This window comes from Trachypithecus francoisi, unplaced genomic scaffold (genome assembly GCF_009764315.1).
Source record: "Trachypithecus francoisi isolate TF-2019V2 unplaced genomic scaffold, Tfra_2.0 Lachesis_group10, whole genome shotgun sequence".
Taxonomy (NCBI): Eukaryota; Metazoa; Chordata; class Mammalia; order Primates; family Cercopithecidae; genus Trachypithecus; species Trachypithecus francoisi.
Window position 1 is genome coordinate 87,649,344 of NW_022681455.1, and position 25,237 is coordinate 87,674,580.

The window sequence follows — 25,237 nt, forward strand, 5'->3', positions numbered from 1 at the left end:
GTTTCCTTTGAGGTGCAGAGGGTTTTTAGCATGATGTAGTCCCGTTTATCTATTTTTTTGTTTTTGAAACTTTTTTTGGTTTTTGTTTGCTTTTGAGTTTTTGAACTCTTAGCCGTAAAATCACTGCCCAGACCAACATCCTGCAGTGTTTCCCTTATGTTTTCTTCTGGTAATTTTATAGCTTTGGGTCATTCATTTTGAGTTGATTTTTTTTGTATATCACGGTGGGGGGACTAATTTCTTTCTTTTTCATACTGATGTACAGTTTTCCCAGCACTAATTATTAAAGGAAGTTTCTATTCCATGATATATAATCTTGGTGCCTTTCTCAAAATTCAGTTGGCTGTGGAATTATTTCTGGGTTCTCTATTCTGTCCCACTGGTCTTCGTGTCTGTGTTTGTTTTTATACTAGTTCTACGTTGTTTTGGTTACTATAGGTTTGTAGTATATGTCTGTAGCACATGTTAAACTCAGGCAGTGTGATGCCTCCAGAATTGTTCTTTTTGCTCAGTATTGTTATGACTACTCAGTGTATTTTGTTGTTTCATAACAATTTTAGGATTGTTTTTCCCATTTTTGTGAAGAAAGCCATTGTTATTTTGATAGAGATTACATTGAATTTGTAGATTGCTTTCGGAAATATGGTCATATTTCTTATGATCCATGAGCATATCTATTTTTATCTACTAATATGCATATGTTGAACCATCGTTGTATTTCTGAGATAAATCCCACTAGTTCATGTTGTATTTTCTTTTTGACATGTTCTTGGATTTGGCTTATTAAGTTTTTTGTTTGTTTTTAGAGACAGAGTCTGTCGATGTTGTCCAAGGTGGAGTGCAGTGGCTATTCACAGCTGCAATCATAGTGTATTGTGGCTTTGACCACCTGGCCTTAAGGGATTTCTTTCTTAATTTTTTTTTTTTTTTTGAGACAGGGTCTCACTCTGTCACCCAGGCTGCAGTGCAGTGGCATCATCATTGCTTACTGCAGCCTCAGCCTCCCGAGCTCAAGCAATCCTCCCATCTCAGCTTCCCCAGTAGCTGGGACTGCAGGAGCATGACACCAAGTCCAGCTAATTTTTTAGTATTTTTTTTGTAAAGACAGGGTTTTGCCATGTTACACAGGCTGGTCTTGAACTCCTGACCTCAAGCGATCCACACAATTTGGCCCCTCACAGTGCTGGGATTATAGGTGTGAACCATTGCAACTGTTCCCTTGCACTTTCATGGCCTTACTTTAGGTCTTTTTTTTTTTTTTGAGATGGTATCTCACTCTGTCACCCAGGCTAAAGTGCCGTGGCACAAGGCTCACTGCTCCCTCCGCCTCCCAGGTTCAAGCAATTCTCCTGCCTCAGCCTCCCAAGTACCTGAGATTACAGGTGCCCGCAGTCACACCTGGCTAATTTTTATATTTTTAGTAGAGATGAGGTTTCACTATGTTGGTCAGGTTGGTCTCGAACTCCTGATCGCAAGTGATCTGCCCACATCGGCCTCCCAAAGTGCTGGGAATGTAGGTGTGAGCCACCACGCCCGCCCTAGTTCAGGTATTATTGGGCAGATTCTTTCACCTTTTTTTCTTTATCTCCTCTCTTTTTTTTTTTTCCTTTGGAGACCAGCTTTTGCTTTGCTGCCCGGGCTGCAGTACAATGGTGCAATCATGGCTCACTGCAGCCAAATCCCAAAGTGCTGAGATTATAGGCATGAGCCACCATGCCCTGCCTTAATCTATTGAGTATATGGTTGATCAAGAGCATGTTGTTTTATTTCCATGTACTTGTACAGTCTCCAAAGACCCTCTTGTCATTGAATTGTAGTTATATTCCACTATGGCATGAGAAGATGCTTGATATGACGTCAATTTTTAAAAATTGGTTGATTTTTTTTATGTGGCCTAACATCTGGTCTATCCTGGAAAAGTACCCATATTCTGATGAGAAAAATACATATTCTGTAGCTGTGGGATAAAATGTTCTGTAAATGTCTGTTAGGCCCATTTGGTCTAATGTATAATTTATATCCAATGTTTCTTTATTGACAGTCTAGATGATCTGTGCAACAGTGAGAGTGTGAGATTGAAGTGCTCAACTATTAATGTACTGGAGGAGTCTGCTATAGTTTGGAAAGCATGTTGACATTTGATTCACAACGTTGGAGGTGGGCCTAAGAGGAAGTGTAAGGATCATGGGGGCAGATCCCACACGAATATCTTGGTGCCATCCTCAAGGTAATGAGGAACTTCTGCATTAATTTCCATACAAATATCCTCCAGATCTGGCAGTATGGCCATTTTCACGATATTGATTCTTCCTATCCATGAGCATGGTATATTCTTCCATTTGTTTGTGTTCTCTTTTATTTCACTGAGCAGTGGTTTGTCGTTCTCCTTGAAGAGGTCCTTGACATCCCTTGTAAGTTGGATTCCTAGGTGTTTTATTCTCTTTGAAGCAATTGTGAATGGAAGTTCATTCCTGATTTGGCTCTCTGTTTGTCTGTTACTGGTGTATAAGAATGCTTGTGATTTTTGCACATTCATTTTGTATCCTGAGACTTTGCTGAAGTTGCTTATCAGCTTAAGGAGATTTTGGGCTGAGATGATGGGGTTTTCTAAATATACAATCATGTCATCTGCAAACAGGGACAATTTGACTTCTTCTTTTCCTAACTGGATACCCTTGATTTCTTTCTCTTGCCTGATTGCCCTAGCCAGAACTTCCAACACTATGTTGAATAGGAGTGGTGAGAGAGGGCATCCCTGTCTTGTGCCAGTTTTCAAAGGGAATTTTTCCAGTTTTTGCCCATTCAGTATATTGGCTGTGGTTCTGTCATAAATTGCTCTTATTGAGATATGTTCCATCAATACCGAATTTATTGAGAGTTTTTAGCATGAAGGGCTGTTGAATTTTGTCAAAGGCCTTTTCTGCATCTATTGAGATAATCATGTGGTTTTTGTCTTTGGTTCTGTTTATATGCTGGATTACATTTATTGATTTGCGTATGCTGAATCAGCCTTGCATCCCAGGGATGAAGCCCACTTGATCATGGTGGATAAACTTTTTGATGTGCTGCTGAATCCGGTTTGCCAGTATTTTATTGAGGATTTTTGCATCAATGTTCATCAGGGATATTGGTCTAAAATTCTCTTTTTTTGTTGTGTCTCTGCCAGGCTTTGGTATCAGGATGATGTTGGCCTCATAAAATGAGTTAGGGAGGATTCCCTCTTATTCTATTGATTGAAATAGTTTCAGAAGGAATGGTACCAGCTCCTCCTTGTACCTCTGGCAGAATTCAGTTGTGAATCCGTCTGGTCCTGGACTTTTTTTGGTTGGTAGGCTATTAATTATTGCCTCAATTTCAGAGCCTGCTATTGGTCTATTCAGGGATTCAACTTCTTCCTGGTGTAGTCTTGGGAGTGTGTAAGTAAGTGTCCAGGAAATTATCCATTTCTTCTAGATTTTCTGGTTTATTTGAGTAGAGGTGTTTATAGTATTCTCTGATGGTAGTTTGTATTTCTGTGGGGTTGGTGGTGATATCCCCTTTATCATTTTTTATTGTGTCTATTTGATTCTTCTGTCTTTTCTTCTTTATTAGTCTTGCTAGTGGTCTATCAATTTTGTTGATCTTTTCAAAAAACCAACTCCTGGATTCATTGATTTTTTTGGAGGGTTTTTTGAGTCTCTATCTCCTTCAGTTCTGCTCTGATCTTAGTTATTTCTTGTCTTCTGCTAGCTTTTGAATGTGTTTGCTCTTGCTTCTCTAGTTCTTTTAATTGTGATGTTACAGTGTCAACTTCAGAGCTTTTCAGCTTTCTCTTGTGGGCATTTAGTGCTATAAATTTCCCTCTACACACTGCTTTAAATGTGTCCCAGAGATTCTGGTATGTTGTATCTTTGTTCTTATTGGTTTCAAAGAACGTCTTTATTTCTGCCTTCATTTCGTTATGTACCCAGTAGTCATTCAGGAGCAGGTTGTTCAGTTTCCATGTAGTTGAGTGGTTTTGATTGAGTTTCTTAGTCCTGAGTTCTAGTTTGATTGCACTGTGGTCTGAGAGACAGTGTGTTATAATTTTTGTTCTTGTACACTTGCTGAAGAGTGCTTGACTTTCAATTATGTGGTCAATTTTGGAATAAGTGCGATGTGGTGCTGAGAAAAATGCACATTCTGTTGCTTTGGGGTGGAGAGTTCTGTAGACGTCTATTAGGTCCGCTTGGTGCAGAGTTGAGTTCAATTCCTGGATATCCTCGTTAACTTTCTGTCTCATTGATCTGTCTAATGTTGACAGTGGGGTGTTGAAGTCTCCCATTATTATTGTCTGGGAGTCTAAGTCTCTTTGTAAGTCTCTAAGGACTTGCTTTATGAATCTGGGTGCTCCTGTATTGGGTGCATATATATTTAGGATAGTTAGCTCTTCCTGTTGAATTGATCCCTTTACCATTATGTAATGGCCTTCTTTGTCTCTTTTGTTCTTCGATGGTTTAAAGTCTGTTTTATGACAGACTAGGATTGCAACCCCTGCTTTTTTTTTGTTCTCCATTTGCTTGGTAGATCTTCCTCCATCCCTTTATTTTGAGCCTATGGGTGTCTCTGCATGTGAGATGGGTCTCCTGAATACAGCAAATTGATGGGTCTTGCCTCTTTATCCAATTTGCCAGTCTGCGTCTTTTAATTGGACCATTTAGTCCATTTACATTTAAGGTTAATATTGTTATGTGTGAACTTGATCTTTTGTGATATTAGCTGGTTATTTTGCTCATTAGTTGATGCAGTTTCTTCCTAGCATCGGTGGTCTTTACATTTTGGCATGTTTTTGCAATGGCTGGTACCATTTGTTCCTTTCCATGTTTACTGCTTCCTTCAGGATCTCTTGTAGGGCAGGCCTGGTGGTGACAAAATCTCTCAGTGTTTGCTTGTCTGTAAAGGATTTTATTTCTCCTTCACTTATGAAACTTAGTTTGGCTGGATATTAAATTCTGGGTTGAAAATTCTTTTCTTTAAGAATGTTGAATATTGGCCCCCACTCTCTTCTGGCTTGTAGAGTTTCTGCCAAGAGATCTGCTGTTAGTCGGATGGGCTTCCCTTTGTGGGTAACCCAACCTTTCTCTCTCGCTGCCCTTAACAGTTTTTCCTTCATTTCAACTTTGGTGAATCTGACAATCATGTGTCTTGGAGTTGCTCTTCTCGAGGAGTATTTTTGTGGCGTTCTCTGTATTTCCTGAATTTGAATGTTGGCCTACCTTACTAGGTTGGGGAAGTTCTCCTGGATGATATCCTGAAGTGTTTTCCAACTTGGTTCCATTTTCCCCCTCACTTTCAGGCACCCCAATCAGATGTAGATTTGGTCTTTTCACATAATCCTATACTTCTTGAAGGCTTTGTTCATTTCTTTTTCCTCTTTTTTCTTTAGATGTCTCTTCTTGCTTCATTTCATTCATCTGATCCTCAATCGTTGATACTCTTTCTTCCAGTTGATAGAGTCGGTTGTTATTGAAGCTTGTGCATTTGTCATGTATTTCTCGTGTCATGGTTTTTCTCTCTGTCAGTTCGTTTATGGCCTTCTGTGCATTGATTATTCTAGTTATCCATTCTTCCGTTCTTTTTTCAAGATTTTTAGTTTCTTCGCGCTGGGTATGTAATTCCTCCTTTAGCTCTGAGAAGTCTGATGGTCTGAAGCCATCTTCTCTCAACTCGTCAAAGTCATTCTCCATCCAACTTTGATCCGTTGCTGGCAATGAGCTGCGTTCCTTTGGAGGGGGAGATGTACTCTGATTGTTCGAATTTCCAGCTTTTCTGCCCTGCTTTTTCCCCATCTTTGTGGTTTTATCTGCCTTTGGTCTTTGATGATGGTGATGTACTGATGGGGTTTTGTGTGAGTGTCCTTTCTGTTTGTTAGTTTTCCTTCTAACAGTCAGGACCCTCAGCTGCAGGTCTGTTGGAGATTGCTTGAGGTCCACTCCAGACCCTGTTTGCCTGGGTATCAGCAGCAGAGGCTGCAGAAGATAGAATATTGCTGAACAGCGAGTGTTCCTGTGTGATTCTTGCTCTGGAAGCTTTGTCTAAGGGGTGTACCCTGCCGTGTGAGTTGTGGGATGTCGGTCTGCACCTAGTGGGGGATGTCTCCTAATTAAGCTACTCAGGGGTTAGGGACCCACTTAAACAGGCAGTCTGTCTGTTCTCAGATCTCAACCTCCATGTTGGGAGATCCACTGCTCTCTTCAAAGCTGTCAGACAAGGTCATTTGCATCTGAAGAGGTTTCTGCTGCTTTTTCTTACCTATGCCCTGTCCCCAGAGATGGAGTCTACAGACACAGGCAGGCCTCCTTGAGCTGCTGTGGGTTCCACCCAGTTCGAGCTTCCTGGTGGCTTTGTTTACCTACTTAAGTCTCAGCAATGGTGGGCGCCCTCCCCCAGTCTCGCTGCTGCCTTGCAGTTAGATGGCAGACTGCTGTGCTAGCAATGAGGGAAGCTCTGTGGGCATGGGACCCTCCCGGCCAGGTGTGGGATATAATCTCCTGATGTGCTGTTTGCTAAGACCCTTGGTAAAGCACAGTGTTAGGGTGGGAGTTACCCGATTTTCCAGGTGTTGTGTGTGTCAATTCCCCTGGCTAGGAAAAGGGATTCCTTTCCCCCATGTGCTTCCCAGGTGAGGCAATACCTTGCCCTGCTTCAGCTCTAGCTGGTCAGGCTGCACCAGCTGACCAGCACCGATTGTCTGGCACTCCCCAGTGAGATGAATCCGGTACCTCAGATGCAAATGCAGAAACCACCCGTCTTCTGTGTGGCTTTTACTAGGAGCTAGAGACTGGAGCTGTTCCTATTCGGCCATCTTGCTCCGGGATTTTCCAGTTTTTCTGTATAGAGGTATTTATAGTATTCTCGGATAGCAGTTTGTATTTCTGTGGGAGTGCTTTACTTCCAATTATGTGGTCAGTTTTAGAATAAGTGTGATGTGGTGCTGAGAAGAACGTATATTCTGTTGATTTGGGGTGGAGAGTTCCGTAAATGTCTATTAGGTCTGCTAGGTCCAGAGCTCAGTTCAAGTCCTGGATATCCTTGTTAACCTTCTGTCTTGTTGATCTGTGTAATATTGACAGTGGGGTGTTAAAGTCTCCCATTATTATTGTGTGGGAGTCTAAGTCTCTTTGTAGGTCTCTAAGGACTTGCTTTATGAATCTGGGTGCTCCTGCATTGGTGCATATATATATGTAGGATAGTTAGCTCTTCTTGTTGAATTGATCCCTTTACCATTATGCAGTGGCCTTGTCTCTTTTGATCTTTGTTGGTTTAAAGTCTGTTTTATCAGAGACTAGGATTGCAACCCCTGCTTTTTTTTTTTTTTGCTTTCCATTTGCTAGGCAGATCTTCCTCCATCCCTTTAGTTTGAGCCTATGTGCATCTTTGCCCATGAGACGGGTCTCCTGAACACAGCATATCAACGGGTCTTGACTTTATCCAATTTGTCAGTCTGTGTCCTTTAATTGGGGCATTTAGCCAATTTACATTTAAGATTGATATTGTTGTTTGCATTTGATCCTGTCATTATGATGTTAGCTGGTTATTTTGCCCATTAATTGATGCAGTTTCTTCATAGCATCAATGGTCTTTACCATTTGGCATGTTTTTGCAGTGGCAGGTACTGGTTGTTCCTTTCCATGTTTAGTGCTTCCTCTAGGAGCTCCTGTAAGGCAGGCCTGATGGTGAAAAAAATCTCTCAGCATTTGCTTGTCTGTATAGAATTTTATTTCTCCTCCACTTATGAAGCTTAGTTTGGCTGGATAAGAGATTCTGGGTTGAAAATTCTTTAAGAATGTTGAATATTCTCCCCACTCACTTCTGGCTTGTAGGTTTTCTGCCAAGAGATCCGCTGTTAGTCTGATGGGCTTCCCTTTGTGGGTAACTTGACCGTTCTCTCTGGCTGCCCTTAACATTTTTTCCTTCATTTCAACCTTGGTGAATCTGACAATCATGTGTCTTGGGGTGGTTCTTGTCGAGGAGTATCTTTGTGGTGTTCTCTGTATTTCCTGAATTTGAATGTTGGCTTGTCTTGCTAGGTTGGGGGAAGTTCTCCTGGATAATATCCTAAAGAGTGTTTTCCAACTTGGTTCCATTCTCCCCGTCACTTTTAGGTACACCAATCAAACGTAGATTTCATCCTTCACATAGTTCCATATTTCTTGGAGGCTTTGTTCATTTCTCTTTACTCTTTTTTCTCTAACCTTGTCTTCTCGCTTTATTTCATTAATCTGATCTTCAATCACTGATATCCTTTGTTCCACTTGACTGAATCGGCTACTGAAGCTTGTGCATGCGTCACAAAGTTCTCATGCGATGGTTTTCAGCTCTATCAGGTCTTTTAAGGTCCTCTTTACACTGTTTATTCTAGTTAGCCATCCGTCTAACCTTTTTTCAAGGTTTTTAGCTTCCTTGCGATGGGTTAGAACACGCTCCTTTAGCTTAGGAGAAGTTTGTTATTAACGACCTTCTGAAGCCTACTTCTGTCTACTTGTCAAACTAATTCTCCGTCCAATTTTGTTCTCTTGCTGACGAGAAGCTGCGATCCTTTGGAGGAGAAGAGGTGCTCTAGTTTTTGGAATTTTCAGCTTTTCCCCTCTGGTTTCTCCCCGTCTTTGTGGTTTTATCTACTTTTGGTCTTTGATGTTAGTGACCTACAGATGGGGTTTTGGTGTGGATGTCCTTTTTGTTGATGTTGATGCTATTCCTTTCTGTTTGTTAGTTTTCCTTTTAAGAGTCAGGTCGCTCACCTGCAGGTCTGTTGAAGTTTGCTGGAGGTCCACTCTAGACCCTGTTTGCCTGGGTATCAACAGCAGAGGCTGCAAAACAGCAAATATTGCTGCCTAATCCTTTCTCTGGAAGCTTTGTCCCAGAGAGACACCTGCCTGTTTGAGGTGTCTGTTGGTCTCTGCTGGGAGGTGTCTCCTAGTCAGGCTACCTGGGGGTTATGTACCCACTTGAGGATGCAGTCTGTACGTTCTCAGAGCTCAAACGCCATGCTGAGAGAACCACTGCTCTCTTCAGAGCTGTCAGACAGGGATGTTAAGTTTGCAGAAGCTGTCTGCTGCCTTTTGTTCTGCTATGCCCTTCCCCCAGTGGTGGAATGTAGTGGCAATAGTCCTTGCTGAGCTGCAGTGGGCTTCTCCCAGTTTGAGCTTCCAGGCTGCTTTGTTTACACTGTAAGCTACTCAAGCCACAGCAATGGCGCATGCTCCTCCCGCTGTCAAGCTGCAGCATCACAGGTTGATCTCAGACTGCTGTGCTAGCAGTGAGCAACACTCTGTGGGCGTGGGACTCGCCAAGCCAGGTACGGGAGGGTATCTCCTGCTCTGCCGTTGCTAAGACCATTGGAAAAGCATAGTATTTAGGTGGCAGTGTCCCAATTTTCCCTGTACAGTCTGTCATGGCTTCCCTTGGTTAGGAAAGGGAAATCCCCTGATCCCTTGTGCTTCCTGGGTAAGGTGACACCCCACCCTGCTTCAGCTGGCCCTCCTTGGGCTGCACCTACTGTCCAACCAGTCCCAATGAGATGAACCAAGTACCTCAGTTGGAAATGCAGAAATCACCCATCTTCTGTGTCGATCTCACTGGGAGCTGCAGACCAGAGGTGTTCCTATTTAGCCATCTCGGAAGCAACTCTCCTTTTTTCTTTTTTCAGACAAGGTCTTCACTCTGTTACCTGGGCTGCAGTGCAGAGGCATGATCTCAGCTCACTGAAACCTCTGTCTCCCAGGATCAAGTGATTCTCCTACCTCAGGTTCTTGAGTAGCCGGGACCACAAGCATGTGCCACCATGCCTGGCTAATTTTTTTTATTTTTGATAGAGACAAGGTTTCACCATGTTACGTAGATTGGTCTCAAACTTCTGAGCTCAAGCAATCTGCTTGCCTCAGTCTCCCAAAATGATGGGATTACAGGAGTAAGTCACTGCACCTGATCTATTCTTTTCATTTTATGAATTGTTTTCTGGTTGTTTTGCATACGTATCCTTTGTTCATTCTTTATCTCTTATTGTTTATCAATGAGATATAGTGGTTTTCTGTACTGGTAACATTTGAGTCTTTACTCCTTTTTATTTGTGTGTCTGAGCTACCGGTGAGTTTTCTACTTGTGTGTGATCTCATGATGGTAAATATTGTCTTTATGCTTCCAAATGTAGGACTCCCTTAAGAATTTCATGTAGGGCCATTCTAGTGGTAATGAATTCCCTCAGTTTTTGCATGTCTAGGAAAGACTTATTTCTCCTTCATTCACTTTGCTTGTGCAGATGGGTAGCAGCAGCCATGGTGGAACTTACTTAAATGCAAAGTCAGTATTGTTTAAGGAAGTCTCATGCTACTGAACTAAAAGTACATTTCTAAAACTTCATTAAGATAGATTTCTCCTAAAAAGGAGTTGTAAGAAACAAAAGTTTGGATATGTGTGTATAACAAAAGTAAAATTAAAAAATGAACCTATAAATATAGAATGTTCTCATCTTGAAAAGCAAGCTTCTAAGACAACTTCCATTGCAATGTAGTCAACACCTTATTATTGAGGTTTCCATGTGATTTGGCATACCAGATAAACCATACTAAAAATAATCTGTTTTCTTAAATTCTCCCCTCTCTTCCCAACCAAAACATACAAAGCATATTCAAGTACCTAGAATCTTAGATTAAAAAAAAATTTACTAGATAAAAGGTTAAATTTGTGGTTTTAAGTCAGTAAAATCCACAGTGTATTTGGGCAATAAATATTTTTAACTTTGAAAACTATGTCAATAATGAAAATGTTGTAGCAAAAGTCATAATCAATCCAGAATTAAGAGGTTTAAATTATGCAATATTATTTTCTACCTGTTTCTCAATGAAAATTTGGTTTTGCATCATGGAATACTTTTAAAGAAAATAAGTTTTATTACATCTCACAGCCACCAGGCCTGCTTTACTCACTTGCAATTAGTACATTATATAAAAATGTAACTGTAAAATCAGACTGTTAAGTGTTTGAATGCTGACATAAAATGGTGGGAAGTGGGAGCGGGGGTGGGGAAATCAATAATTTATCTTGCCTGTCTCAACTGTACTGCAGGTGACTAAAGAAGTGAGCATGGCAGGTCCCTCTTTTAACAGAAAATTTAGCTAATTATACCTGCAGTAGAGTGATAGATTCAGTGTGTCACAATTTTGCAACTCCTATTGAAATAATGGGCCTGACAATAATCATTCATACCTCCTAACCATTAAAGAATACTGTAATGGATGATCTATGCTGAGGAAAACTGAACCTACTGATCAATTTTAATATCACATAAGAGAGAGAACTTAAACTACATCACCTAATGAGCTGAAACATACAGCAACACCTAGGAAATATTCTTGATATTCCCACTCCCACCACCCACAAAAGAATTCTGATTCTGTGGCTGGGCACAGCGGCTCATGCCTGTAATCCCGGCACTTTGGGAGGTCAAGGTGGGCGAGCTGCCTGAGCTCAGGAGTTCTGAGACCAGCCTGGCCAACATGGTGAAACCCCATCTCTACTAAAATGCAAAAAAATTAGCTGGGCATGGCAGCATGCACTTGTAGTCCCAGCTAATTGGGAGGTGGAGGTTGCAGTGAGTGGAGACAGTGCCATGGCACTACAGCCGGAGCAACAGAGCAAGACTCTGTCTCCAAAAAAAAATTTTAAAAATTCTGATACTAGGAACACAGTAACATGTAACATGTTAATTCCATTGGGATACAATCTGAAAAATCCACACAACTGTATAGCACAGATGTGTATAGCACAGATGGTTTCTCTACTTCTGCATGAACCTTGTTTAACTTTCTGATTTGATAAAAACATGTAGGAGAAAATCTGGGCATTTGAATAACAACTAGATATTCAATGACATTAAGAAATTGTTGATTGGGTGTGGTGGCTCATGCTGGTACTCCCACCATTTTGGGAAGCCAAAGTGGGCAGATCGCTTGAGCCAAGGAGTTCAAGACCAGTCTAGGCAACATGGGGAAACTCCATCTCTACAAAAAATACAAAAATTAGCCAGGCATAATGGCACATGCTTGTAGTCCTAGATGGTCTCAAGGTGAGGTGGGAGGATAGTTTGAGCCTGGGAGGCAGAAGTTGCAGTGAGCTGTGATCGTATGTACCACTGTGCTCCAGCCTGGGGGACAGAGTGAGACTCTCTCAAAAAAAGAAATTATTGTTTAATTTTTTTAGGTTTCAAAATGATCTGGCAGTTTTAAATAAAAAAGTCTTCACAATTTGAGATACAGATGGAAATATTTAAAAATGAAATTATATGTTTGGGGGTTAATTTAAAATTATCTTGGATAGGAGGAACTTGTAGGTGCATTTACAGGGGAAACAAGATTGGGCCATATAATAATTGTTGAAGCTAGGTGATGGTTAAATGGGCATATATTATGACATTCTGTCCAATTTTCTGTTTACAATTTTCCGTAATAACAAGTTTTAAATGCCTGTGAAATTCTTCTTATATATAAGCTAAAGATTTTTCTTATCGTTAAATTTGTAGCACATATTATTTTTTTAAATTTTAACAAGAAAGGTAAAAAAACAGCAGGCAAAATGTGGTGAAATTATCATGAATTCATAAAAAGTAGAGAATTCAAATTCTGAGGCAGTTATTAACAAACAACCAAAACGACAATAGCTAAAGACTTATTTATTACAGTCAGTACTTTTTCCATGTTTCCAAATCACTGACTTTCTAACGTCCTTTTAACATTAATTTCAACATTTACTTCATTAGCAATTAAATACGAAGTGTAGAGTAAATAAAACCCCATACTTCTTTGGCAACTCAAAACAATTCCAGATTTATGTGCAACTCACCTGCTGTAAAATCTTCAGTCAGATCAATAAATGCATGAGAATGTGGAATTCGCATTTTACTTGTAGTGGTCAATGCTGGATGCCATGATAAATTTCTAAAAAATAAAATAAAAATACTTTTCTTAAGGTAAACATCAAATGAGCATTATTTTAAAATAAAAATTTCTGCATGCAAAACACTTAAAAATTTATTTATTTTTATTGATACATTCAACATACCATACAAGTCATTCTCTTAAAGTGCCTTGAGTGGTTTTTAGTATGATCACAGTGTACAATCGTCACTACTATTTAACTCCAAAGCATTTTCATCACACCAAAAAAGAAACTGTGTACTCTATTTCCCCTCACTGGCAACCATAAATCTGCACTCTGTCTCTGTTCAGGACATTTCACATAAATGAAATCATACAATATGTGGTCTTTTGTGTTTGGCTTCATTCAGTTAGAATAATGTTTTCAAGTTCATCCATGTTGAAACATGTGTCAGTGCCTCAGTTCTTTTTATAGTGGAATAATATTCCACTGTTTGGGTTTTTACGTTTTGCTTATCCATTCATCTGAAGATTTGGCTTGTTTCCACTTTCTGCCTGCTACAAACATTAATGTACAAGTTTTGATGTGGACATATGTCTTCAATTCTTTTTGTTATATACCTAGGAGTGGAATTGTTGGGTCATAGAGGAATATATGTTTAACTTTTTGAGGAATTGTTGAACTGTTTTTCCACTTCACCATCTTACATTTATACCCAGCAATGTAGAATTCCAGTATCTCCAAATCCTGTCTTATTTTTGTCCATTTATTTTATTATAGCTATCCTAGAGGGTGTGATACAGTATTTCACTGTGGTTTGATTTGTATTTTCCTGCTAGCTAATGATGCTGAACATGTTTGCTGTGGTTACTGGCCATCTGTATATATTCTCTGGAAAAATGTCTACTCAAATTATTTTTCCATTCTTAAATTGTGTATGTTATGTATTGTTTTACTGCTATCCATCCCTCCCTCCTCCCTCCATCCATCCATTTTTAGAGACGGGGTCTTGCCTTTTTGCCCAGACTGGTCTTGATCTCCTGGCTTAAAGGAATCTTCCCTCCTTGGCCTCTCAAAGGGCTGGGATTACAAGACCATTGCCCTCGGTCCCTGTTGGTGCATTTTAAGAGTTCTTTATATAATCTGGACATTAGGCCTTTAGCTAGTATACGACTTGTCTCCTAGGCTGTGGGTTGTCTTTTTACTTTTTTTTTTTTTTTTTGAGACAGAGTCTCACTCTGTCACCCAGGTTGTAATGCAGGGGTGTGATTTCTGCTCACTGCAACTTCCGCCTCCGGGGTTCAAGCGATTCTCCTGTCTTAGCCACCCAAGTAGCTGGAATTACAGGCATGTACCACCATGCCTGGCTAATTTTTTGTATTTTTTTTTTTTTAGTAGAGACGGAGTTTCACCATGTTGGCCAGACTGGTCTTGAATTCTGGAGCTCAGGCAATTTGCCCGCCTCGGCCTCCCAAAGTGTTGGGATTACAGGCATGAGCCACCATGCCCGGACATCTTTTTACTTTCTTGATAGTACAAGTTCTTAATTTTGATTAAGTCCAATATATCAATTTTTCATCTTTTTGCTTATTCTTTTGGTATCATATCAAGAATCCATTTCCCAGTGCAAGGCCATGAAAATTTACCTGTTTTCTTCTAAGAGTTTTATAGTTGTAGCAGTCATATTTATTATCTTTAATCTTTTTTTAAATGAATCAGAAAATAAATGATTAATGTCATAGAAGGTTTTCTAATATTGTGGAAAATAATAATGATTCTCTTTTACAAATTTAATTCTAAAGTTTTGGACCACGCAGAAGAATAAATTTAAGCCCCTACTTCACATTACATACAAAAGTTAACTCAGAATGGATGAAAGAACTAAAAGCATCTCTGGAAAACAGTTTGGCAGTTCTTCAAAAAGTTAAACACAGAATTACTACATGATCCTGCATTTCTACACTTAGCTATATATCCAAGATAATTAAAAATAAGTAAACAAATACTTGAAAAATGAATGCTCTTAGCAGTGCTATTCACAATAGCCCACAAGTGGAAATAATACAAATTCGCATCAGTGGATAAATGGATAAACAAAAATGTCATGTATCTATACAATGGACTATTATTAAGCCTCAGAAAGGAATAAATTACCAATACAATACAGAGAAGTACAAAATGGATGATCCTTAAAAACATACTATGTGAAAACAGGAAGAAACAAAAGGTCACGCACGGAGAATTCCATTTACGTGAAATATTCATAATAGTTAAATCTATAGAGACAGAAAGCAGATTTGTGGTTGTCAGGTGCTGAGAGACAAAAGGGAGTGACTGCTTAATGCAGGGTTCCCTAACCCTTGGGCTGTGGACCACTACAAGTCCATGGCCTTTTAGGAACCAGGCCACACAGCAGAAGGTGAACGGCAGGCAAGTGAGCATCACCTCATGAGCTCTGTCACCTGTCAGATCAGCGGTGGCACTGGATTCTCAAAGGACTGTGAACCCTATTGTGAAATGCGCATTCAAGGGATCTAGGTTGTGCGCTCCTTATGAGAATCTAATGCCTGATGATCTGAGGTGGAACAATTTTATCCCGAAACCACCCCTACCACCTGGCCTCTGACCCTGTCCATGGACAAACTGTCTTCCACGACACCAGTCCCTGGTGCCAAAAAGGTTGGGGACTGCTGGCTTAGTGGATACAGGGTTCCCTTTGGAGTGATAAACGGTATGGGATCCAGATAGAGCAGATGGTTGTACAAAATTGTAAATGTACTAAATGATACTAAATTGTACATTTTATAAATTATACAACTAGGGATTCTATGATAAATTTAAAGGTTTATGTTATATGAATTTTATCTTACTAAGAAAAGCCTATAGCACAAAGTTTCCATGTATCTCTCATTTGATTACCATTAATATTAACATCTTTTATAACCACAGTATAAATATCAAAACCAGAAGGTAACACTGGTAGTACCTCTATCAACTATAGAAGAAAGAGCAAGTTTAAATAAAGTCATTCCCCTATAATTTCTCACTAGGTAAGAATACTCCCATTTACCAAGGCTCTACTCAAATCAGCTTTCTCCAAAAGATCTTCTCTCTTCTCTTACTGTTTTCCTGCTACACCATTCCTTCCTAATAGCATTCTGGTTTGCACTAAAGTTACTCTAGGAACTTTCTCTTTGATGCTGTAAAGCTCCCCCAGAAACCCTGACTCATCAATGTCTGTACCCACAATGCCTAACCAGGACCTGGCTCCCATGAAATGTCAGCGAATGCCGGCTAGAATGAACCTCAGTCTCAAGCAGCATTTCCGATTCTTCTCTACAGCAGTTAGAATTCACTACCATTTTCATAATAATATGTTCCAGTCCAATATGAAACCACAGATATGTCATCTCCATAGAGCAATTTAAGGCTATTTAAGTCCAAGTTAATTGTCAACGCAGTATCCAACTGACTGGATAGCAAACAAGGTTTATAACTGTGAATCTGGTTTTGATGTCTTTGGAAATCAGAAAGACACAATGGACTAATTTGTTCTTGGCAGGTGGAATCTGGGAAAAAGAATAAGCATTCATCAGGAGAAAATTTTCTCTACACAAAATGTGTTCTACAAACAGCAACCTCTTTCCAACAGCCTACACATATTTTAGCACAAGCAGGGCCTAAACACACTTTAACCTAAATAAGATAGTAAAATCAAAACCAAGCAGTATTCATATAAACTAATTTCATTATTTTAAACTGAACTCTATAATATAAAGTCATGGTAATAAGAAAATATTAAAATGAATTGAGAAATTGCATTTAGCATATGTTGTAAGGTAATTCATGCCAAGCAATGGATTTGATTATTCTTTCACCATATATAAGGTTAGAAATCTTTAAAATAGTTTCATTTATATCCAGTTTAATAACGACTGATTAACTTATTTTTAAGATATAGACCATTTATTCATCAGTTCAATAATTTCTAAGCATTAAAGTATTTTAAATTACTAACAAAATAATCAAACTCGGGTTAAAGATTCTCTGACAAGTTTAACCCAAAGTCATTTCAGAAAACTTTCCTAATGTTGCCATCAAATTCACGTTATAGGCCAAGAATGATTAAAAACAGACTTTTATAGAGTAAAGCTCAATGAGGTTGGTCATGTGGCTCTGTCTCTAACCTGAGCAGTTATTGATCTCATTCCCTATAAAATTTTTAGTAGGCTTACTGTGAAATGAGGTATAGCTAGAATTTTGGAAAAACTCAACTACCTTGTGACATTTTTTCCTAGGAGCTATTTAACCAAATGTTTATTTCAAAGGGAGACTCTAGAAAAGTCATAAATCGAAAGTCATAAAGGGACAGACCATCAGCCAAATTGAGCATAAAGATGTGTTTTATTTGGCCCATATACTACTTTAAGAATCTTGAATTCATTGCTATAACTTAAAAAGAAAATCTGATTTCATATAAAAGTCTGGATTTCCAGCTACTCTTGAAATATCAGAAATATCAGATGGTCTGGCAACCAACTGGCTTTGTTGAGACAGAGCTAGTGTCTAAAGACAACCCAAGTGTTAATTTTCCCAAATTGCTTCACTCACTCTGGTTTCCTTCCTGACTCCTGACAAATATGAATTTGTCACTCCTAACAATATATTAATTGCAATCTTGCCTTTTTGAACATTTAAAATCAACATTTAAGTTCTTCACAGTATTTTAAGCTTTATACTTAGTGCCTATGCTTTGCTATTTTACAGTTACACGTCTTAAAAGGCAGCAGATGATCCTTAGAGTTTATTTTATTCAGTGTCTATTTACTGTTCTGATGTTTACCAAAGGTGTAGAGAAAATGAAAGAACAGTTGTTCGTTTTTGTGGTGCATTTTAAGATGAATAAAAACTGAATATATATATATACACACATACATACATATATAGCTGTCAGTAAGAGCTGAAGTGAAAAACTGAATATATATATATATATATATATATATATATATAGTTGTCAATAAGAACTAAAGTGTTAATAGATTTATAGTAGAAAATAATATTCATTAATCCTTCTACCTTTGAAGTTGCTCTTTGGAACTGGCTAGCCACATTCAGAAAATGGAAACTGGACCCCTTCCTTACATCATATACAAAAATTAACTTGAGATGGATTAAAGACTTAAAATGTAAAACCCACAACTACAAAAATCCTAGAAGAAAATCTAGGCAATACCACTTAGGACACAGACATGGGCAAATATTTCATGATGAAAATGCCAACAGCATTACAACAAAAGTAAAAATTAACAAAAGGGATCTAATTAAACTAAACAGTTTCTGCACAGCGAAAGAACCTATCATCAGAGTGAACTGACAGCCTACAGAATGGGAGAAAATTTTTGCAATCTATCCATGTGACAAAGTTCTAATATCCAGAGTCTATAGAACTTAAACAAATATACAAGAAAAAATACCCCATTCAAAAGTGGGCAAAGGACATGAACAGATACTTCTCAAAAAAAGACATTCCTGTGGCCAAAAAACATGAAAAAAAAAGCTCAACATCAGTGATCATTAGAGAAATGCAACTCAAAACCACAATGAGATACTATCTCATGCCAGTCAGAATGACGATTAATAAAAAGTCAAAAAACAACAGATTCTGGCAAGGTTATGGAGAAAAAGGAACACACTTTTACACTGTTGGTGGGAATATAAGTTAGTTCAATCATTGTAGAAGACAGTGTGGTGATTCCTTAAAGACTGAGAGGCAGAAATACCATTTGATCTACCAATCCCATTACTGGGTATACACCCAAAGGAATATAAATCATTCTATTATACAGATCCATGCACACATATGTTCCTTGCAGCACTATTCATGATAGCAAAGACATGGGATCAAACTAAATGCTTGTCAATGATAGACAGGATAAAGAAAATGTGGTACATGTATACCATGGAATATGATGCAGCCATGAAAAGAATGAGATCATGTCCTTTGCAGGGACATGAATGTAGTTGGAAGCCATTATCCTCAGCAAACTGACACAGGAACAGAAAACCAAACACTGCATGTTCTGACTTATAAGTGGGAGCTGAATGATGAGAACACATGGACACATGGGGTGGGGGGAACAGCACAAACTGGGGCCTTTCAGAGGGAGGGGTTTGGAGGGAGAGCATCTGAAAGAATAGGTAAGGGATGCCGAGCTTAATACCTAGGTGATGAGATCATCTGTGCAGCAAACCACCACGGCACACATTTACCTGTGTAACAAACCTGCACATCTTGCACATGTATCCCTGAACTTAAAAGCTAAAGAAAAAGTTACTCTTTGTACAAATTATAGTTTTTCAGCAATAAAAAGCAGATACCATATTTTTCAAGCAACTGAATTCACATAAAGTATAACCTTTTCATATATGTGCCCAACACCATTTGAAGGCTAAGGTCAGAAATAAAAACTGCTCTGATTACAAAAAAAGAGAAAGAGAAGAAAAAGTGGGCCATTCTAAGCCATGTTGAGTGTATTCACTGACATTTCTTGACCTCTGTAGAAAATTCCAATTACTAGCTTTTGCCCCACAAGAAACAAAATTATGTCAAAGTGTTCTAATTTGTGGGCATCATCTCCCTTAATCTCAAAGAATAGCATTTGTCAAATGATGAATTTAAATGTAATTAATGCCAACTGTAGCTTCTGGTTGCCTACAGTAACTGTTTTTTGTATGACTGTTAATTTGCCCACTTTTGAATGACCAGCTTATATTGAATATCATTATTTAAGATATCCAGGTAAAAGCAGTTACTAGGAAATGGTTCTGGCATGAAGAAGAATTTACTTCTACAGGCTGCCTAGTTCTTTTAGTCCTGTGGTCTTCAAACATCTTTGCCCCAGATATGCTTCAAAATAATTTTGAAAAACCATATACCAGCTAACACATTAAATAATTTCTAAGAAAACAATCTAAATGTTTTCATCAGCACAAATAGCTGCAAAATAGGTAATATTTGAATCTATTAGAATTATTAAAATTTTAAAATAAAATTACTTTAAAAATGCATCCAGTAGGGCGAGATGGCGGGCGCCTGTAGTCCCAGCTACTCGGGAGGCTGAGGCGAGAGAATGGCGTAAACCCGGGAGGCGGAGCTTGCAGTGAGCTGAGATCCGGCCACTGCACTCCAGCCTGGGCGACAGAGCGAGACTCCGTCTCAAAAAAAAAAAAAAAAATGCATCCAGTAGAATATAAACATAACTGAATTGTCATCCATCCCCCATCATCCACAAAAGAATCCGAAACAAAACAAAAAAAACACATGAAGGTCTTCTTGAATATTCAGAAATTGTACATCTTTCCCTTGTATCCTTAAACTTGTCCTTCCATTCCATTTTTCTCAGAAAACTTTATCATGATGTAAAATGATTTTATATGTGAAGTCTTTTTAGTGATGGTTCTGGGATAATTTTCCAAAGAAAAAATATGTCTATGAACTGCTGTACAAAATGAAGTTTGCATTTAATTGGTTTTGTTCATGGATCTCAGTGTTTAAAAAAACTCTCTTTGAAGTTGAATTATTTAAACTATTAGCATACAATTGATGAAAATACATATTATTACTGTGATAATTAAGCCAAAGGTAAAATTTTATTGGAAACGCATTTTTAAGAGTGATGAATAAAGCTTTAAAATATATTAATTTATTTATCCTTAAAATAATATGCGTTCTTGCTAGAGTAAGACAGTTTCCAGGCATACAGCCTATTCTCACTTTTCGTTTTCATAGATGTAAATGCTAAGAAATCTTGCTCATATAAAAAGGCAGATTAGAATGAAAGGAGGTTTATTACAGCAAGGATTCCCAGTTTTTTGAACCTCTCTGTAGTCAAATATAAAAAATCACAGTTACTTATCAACAAAAATAACTTTCAGGGCTCTGTCCATTAGGTCTTCTTCCTTTAAGCTGTTCAAAGCAAGCAGCTGGAAAGCCCTTGAGTTGTAAAAGTATACATAATCCATTCATTAGACCCATTTACCTTCTCAATTTTTGAGAAGTAAAACAAAAGCATTATATACGTTTATCAAATAACTATAAGCACTGTTAAAAAAATAACTATTAACTATACCAATTACTCTTCATTTAGAGGCACCCCATTTAATCAAGTAAAAGTATGCTAACAAAGAGTTTGAGAAATCTTTTTATTGTATCTTTGCCAATAATATATGGCTTAATAAAATATTTCTACATTATTGTATGCTTTAATACATTTTGATCAAAATATTCCTGGAAATGTAATAGTAAGAAAATATTCTTAGTTTTTTAGGCATGAACATGTTGTGATTATGTATTTTTGAAAACAAACCTTTAGCTGGGCGCAGTGGCTGGCACCTGTAATCCCAACCTGAGCCTAGGGGTTCAAGACCAGCCTGAGCAATATAGTGAGTTCCTATTTCCAACAACAATTTTAAAAAATTAGTCAGGCATGACAGCATGCATCCGTAGTCCTGGTTACTCAGGAGGCTGAGGCAGGAGGATTACTTGAGGCCAGGAGCTCAAAGCTGCAGTGAGCTATGATCCTACCACTGCACCTACAGCCTGGGTGACACAGACCCCACTTCCAAAAAAAAAAAAAAGAAAAAAAAAATGCCTTATCTCTTAAGGATATATGTTGAAATATTTATAGATTCATAATGTCCAAGGTGTAAAAAAAGGAAAATGGAAGAAAAGGTGTGGATGAAAAAATAACTGGGTATGAGCTGGTAATTGCTGAAGCTGGGTGACAGGTACGTTCTATTAGAAGCATATTCACTATCTCATTCAGCTACCTTTCTATATGTTTGAAATGTTCCATAATAAAATGTAATTTTATTGGGATTAAAGATGTAATAGTTCTTCAGTAAATGTATGTGCAGAGTCTACTCTGGGTCTGGCTTCTGGAGTACTTAGTGTATTAAAAAAAGAAATAACACCATGTCTTTCTCATTTCTTCAAATGTAACAAACTTTTCCTATGAATTTAATAAAAGAAAAAGGTGGCCGGGAGCGTGGCTCACGCCTGTAATCCCAGCACAAAAACAAATTTAGAACTGCTGATTTATTTTATTCAATTTACAGAAAATGTGTGCCACATAACCCAATTAGCAAAGCCAGTACTTACTATAAAAGCTGTTTCCAAATGAAAGTTATTTTCTGCCAGAAAGAGTGTGACCTTGTTTTTTATTTTCAATTCAAATAAATGTGCTAATATGTGTTTCAAGGAATATTATAAAAACTGCTGAGAAATAACTCAATGTATGTATATTGTAGGACACATTGCTAAAAGCAGTCAAGATTACAATAATGTAAATCAGATAAAATTGATTTATCCACTTTTATAAAATAGGTTATAAAAATAAGATTGTAAAACAACATGCTATTTCTCATTAATTAACTTACAGCAATGCAATATAATGCAGCTAGAATAATTTATGTTACAAGAAATATGATAAAAGATGTAATAGTTCTTCAGTAAATGCATGTGCAGAGTCTACTCTGGGTCTGGCTTCTGGAGTACTTAGTGTATTAAAAAAAGAAATAACACCATGTCTTTCTCATTTCTTCAAATGTAACAAACTTTTCCTATGAATTTAATAAAAGAAAAAGGTGGCCGGGAGCGGTGGCTCACGCCTGTAATCCCAGCACTTTGGGAGGCTGACGTGGGCAGATCACGAGGTCAGGATATTGAGACCATCCTGGCTAACAAGGTGAAACCTGGTCTCCACTAAAAATACAAAAAAGAAAATAAAATTACCTGGGTGTGGTGGTGGGCACCTGTAGTCCCAGTTACTGGGGAGGCTGAGGCAGGAGAATGGCGTGAACCCGGGAGGCAGAGCTTACAGTGAGCCGAGATTGCGCCACTGCACTCCAGCCTGGGCGACAGAGCAAGACTCCATCTCAAAAAGGAAAAAAAAAAAAAAAAAGAAAAAGGTATATACTGCAAAACATTATTTGGCTCAGAAGCCAACATGTAAATTTATTTATTAGGCGATAGCATTATTATATTAACAGGATACAGAAAATAGTAAAAATAAAATTTCGTAAGATAAAATAAGATGCTCGACTTTAAATGGAATTTTCTTGATATGATATGATTTCTTGATATGATTTGGTATGCATTTATAGAAAAATGCATACCAAATATAAAACAAATTATGCAAAAGCTTTACCTATGAGTTTGATAGTCCTAGAGTATATTCCAGTCACATCTGCGACAATCATTGTCACCTTCCAAAATCACTTTGGCATGAAAGTTACCTTCTTTCCAATTAATGATGTGTCCTGGGATACAGTGCTAAGAACAGCTATAAGATCTGCTTTTTGGAATTTGGTTTTTCTTATGGATGCTCTCTTTTCTTTGCTCTCCCAAGGGTCTCTCTCAACAATAATGGAATTTTTGACAATACTAAAGTAATGAAATGGCAAAGTCATTAAAACAAAAACTGTCATACTACCACAACCCCACTCCAGTGCATCCGAATTCAGAATATATCAACGTGGAGGACCATGACGTCTGCTTTTGTATGCAAGCTTCATGTTAAGAGAAATGTACATTAAAAAAAAAAAAGAAGAAGAAAAACTGGAAGTTCTACTAGTTTGAGATATCTTAGTTAATCATGAGATTCCCCAGGCCGGGCGCGGTGGCTCATGCCTGTATTCCCAGGACTTTGGGAGAGCGAGACTCCGTCTCAAAAAAAAAAAAGATTTCCCCCGTGTTTTATATGTGTGGGTTTTTACAACCCAGCAAATCACCATTAGTAAGATTTAGGAAATTTAAGGAAGATGGCATTCTTATGTGAAGGAGAAAGTTACAGTGAAAATAGGTACATTCTCGGGCACATCAATTTTAGCTAAGAACACCTATGAAGCCTGAGATTCTAGAAGTTAACATGCTTAAAATGATCTGTATTTCCATATTCCTTTGCAAGTCTTTAGTTATGGTAAAGTAAATAAACACAGGCTACTATGTTGTGTTTTCATAGATGGTCATATTATTTCCCATCTCACATGCTCTTTCGCATTCAATTTTGCCATGCCTATATCAGGAGGTAGAGTCTATAATCTACTAACTCCACTGAATCTTAGCTAGTCTCATGACCTATTTTGACCAAAAGAATATAAAAGAAATGACACTTGTTTAACTTCCAGGATTGGTCTTAAGAGACGCAGTTTCTGCCTACATTTCATGGAATGCTTTCTAAAAAGCATCCATTATGAAGTCCAAGCTAGCCATGGAGAGACGGGGGAGGTCATATGAAGGAGCACCACCAAAGGCCCCCGGTGACTATAATAATGATGGTAATGATGGTACAAGAATGAAGGCAAAATCACAGGTTTTAGAACTTGGATGATCCAGATTCAATTCCCAGATTTAGGATTTATTTACACATTTGTGAGCTTGTGGTAGTTCCTTAACCTTTGAATTAGACTCTTCAGTCACTGTTAGCCACACAAGCTATCTGTTTTAAGAAAGGAAAAAAAAGAGGCAACTGATGTTAAGTGCCAACCTCAGAGTTACTTAATAAACATTTAATGAAACAACAACAAGCTTGTTTGAGATACTCTTTGTCCTCTTCGTTCCCCATCCAACTCTGAGCCTCCAAAGGGACAGAAAAGCTGTACAATTCCGTGGTGTGCCTCCTCTGCAAGATATATAGGAGAAGACTGGGAAAAGCATCACTAGAGAACAAAGTCACCCGGGTAAATTCCTCATGAATCACTCACTCTGGGCCTCAATGAGAACCAAAAGGTGTGGTTCTGGATAAATCTTAAGGACTTTTCACAATAATGTCTCAGGTACATAAGAGAAAATATGAAGATTTCTTACATAAGAGGAAATAAGAAGATTTCTTTCAGTCATGTTTTTATTATACTTTGCCCAATACTCCTACTTTCCTAGGGTGTGCAAAAGTAACATAACACCTAAGAGACAGCACTGACTCCTAAGACAGGCAAATACAGTGGAAGAACAGGAAGTCTGAAAAGAAGCATGCGTCCCACAGTTGAACGCACACCCACATTCGGGACTACTGTGAAACTCACTCAGGAACTGGAACTCAGAGCTTAGACCTCCAGGGTAAAAATCAAGTATTTGCAAAGCATTTTCAACAGTGTATATACACTTTGAAAAAATGCAACTGGAATCTAATGAAAGAAGACTTAATCTATGTTTTCAGAAATTATGATTCTGATTCATTTCACCCTAAATTGAAATGGTAATATGTACTAATCTTACTCAAAAACTGCTATATACATGGCTTTTTTAACTATACTAGTGTTTTTTTTTTTTTTTTGAGATAGGGTCCAG

General features: G+C 38.2%; 1 protein-coding gene across 1 annotated transcript in view; it reads right to left on the reverse strand.

The window, feature by feature from the left end:
* ITFG1 (integrin alpha FG-GAP repeat containing 1) overlaps positions 1–25,237 on the reverse strand; it is a 305,928-nt gene that overhangs the window by 265,158 nt on the left and 15,533 nt on the right. The window contains exon 6 of the mRNA XM_033218313.1: positions 12,856–12,950. Within this exon, the coding sequence (XP_033074204.1) occupies positions 12,856–12,950 (95 nt within the window). The remainder of the gene's footprint in view (positions 1–12,855; positions 12,951–25,237) is intronic.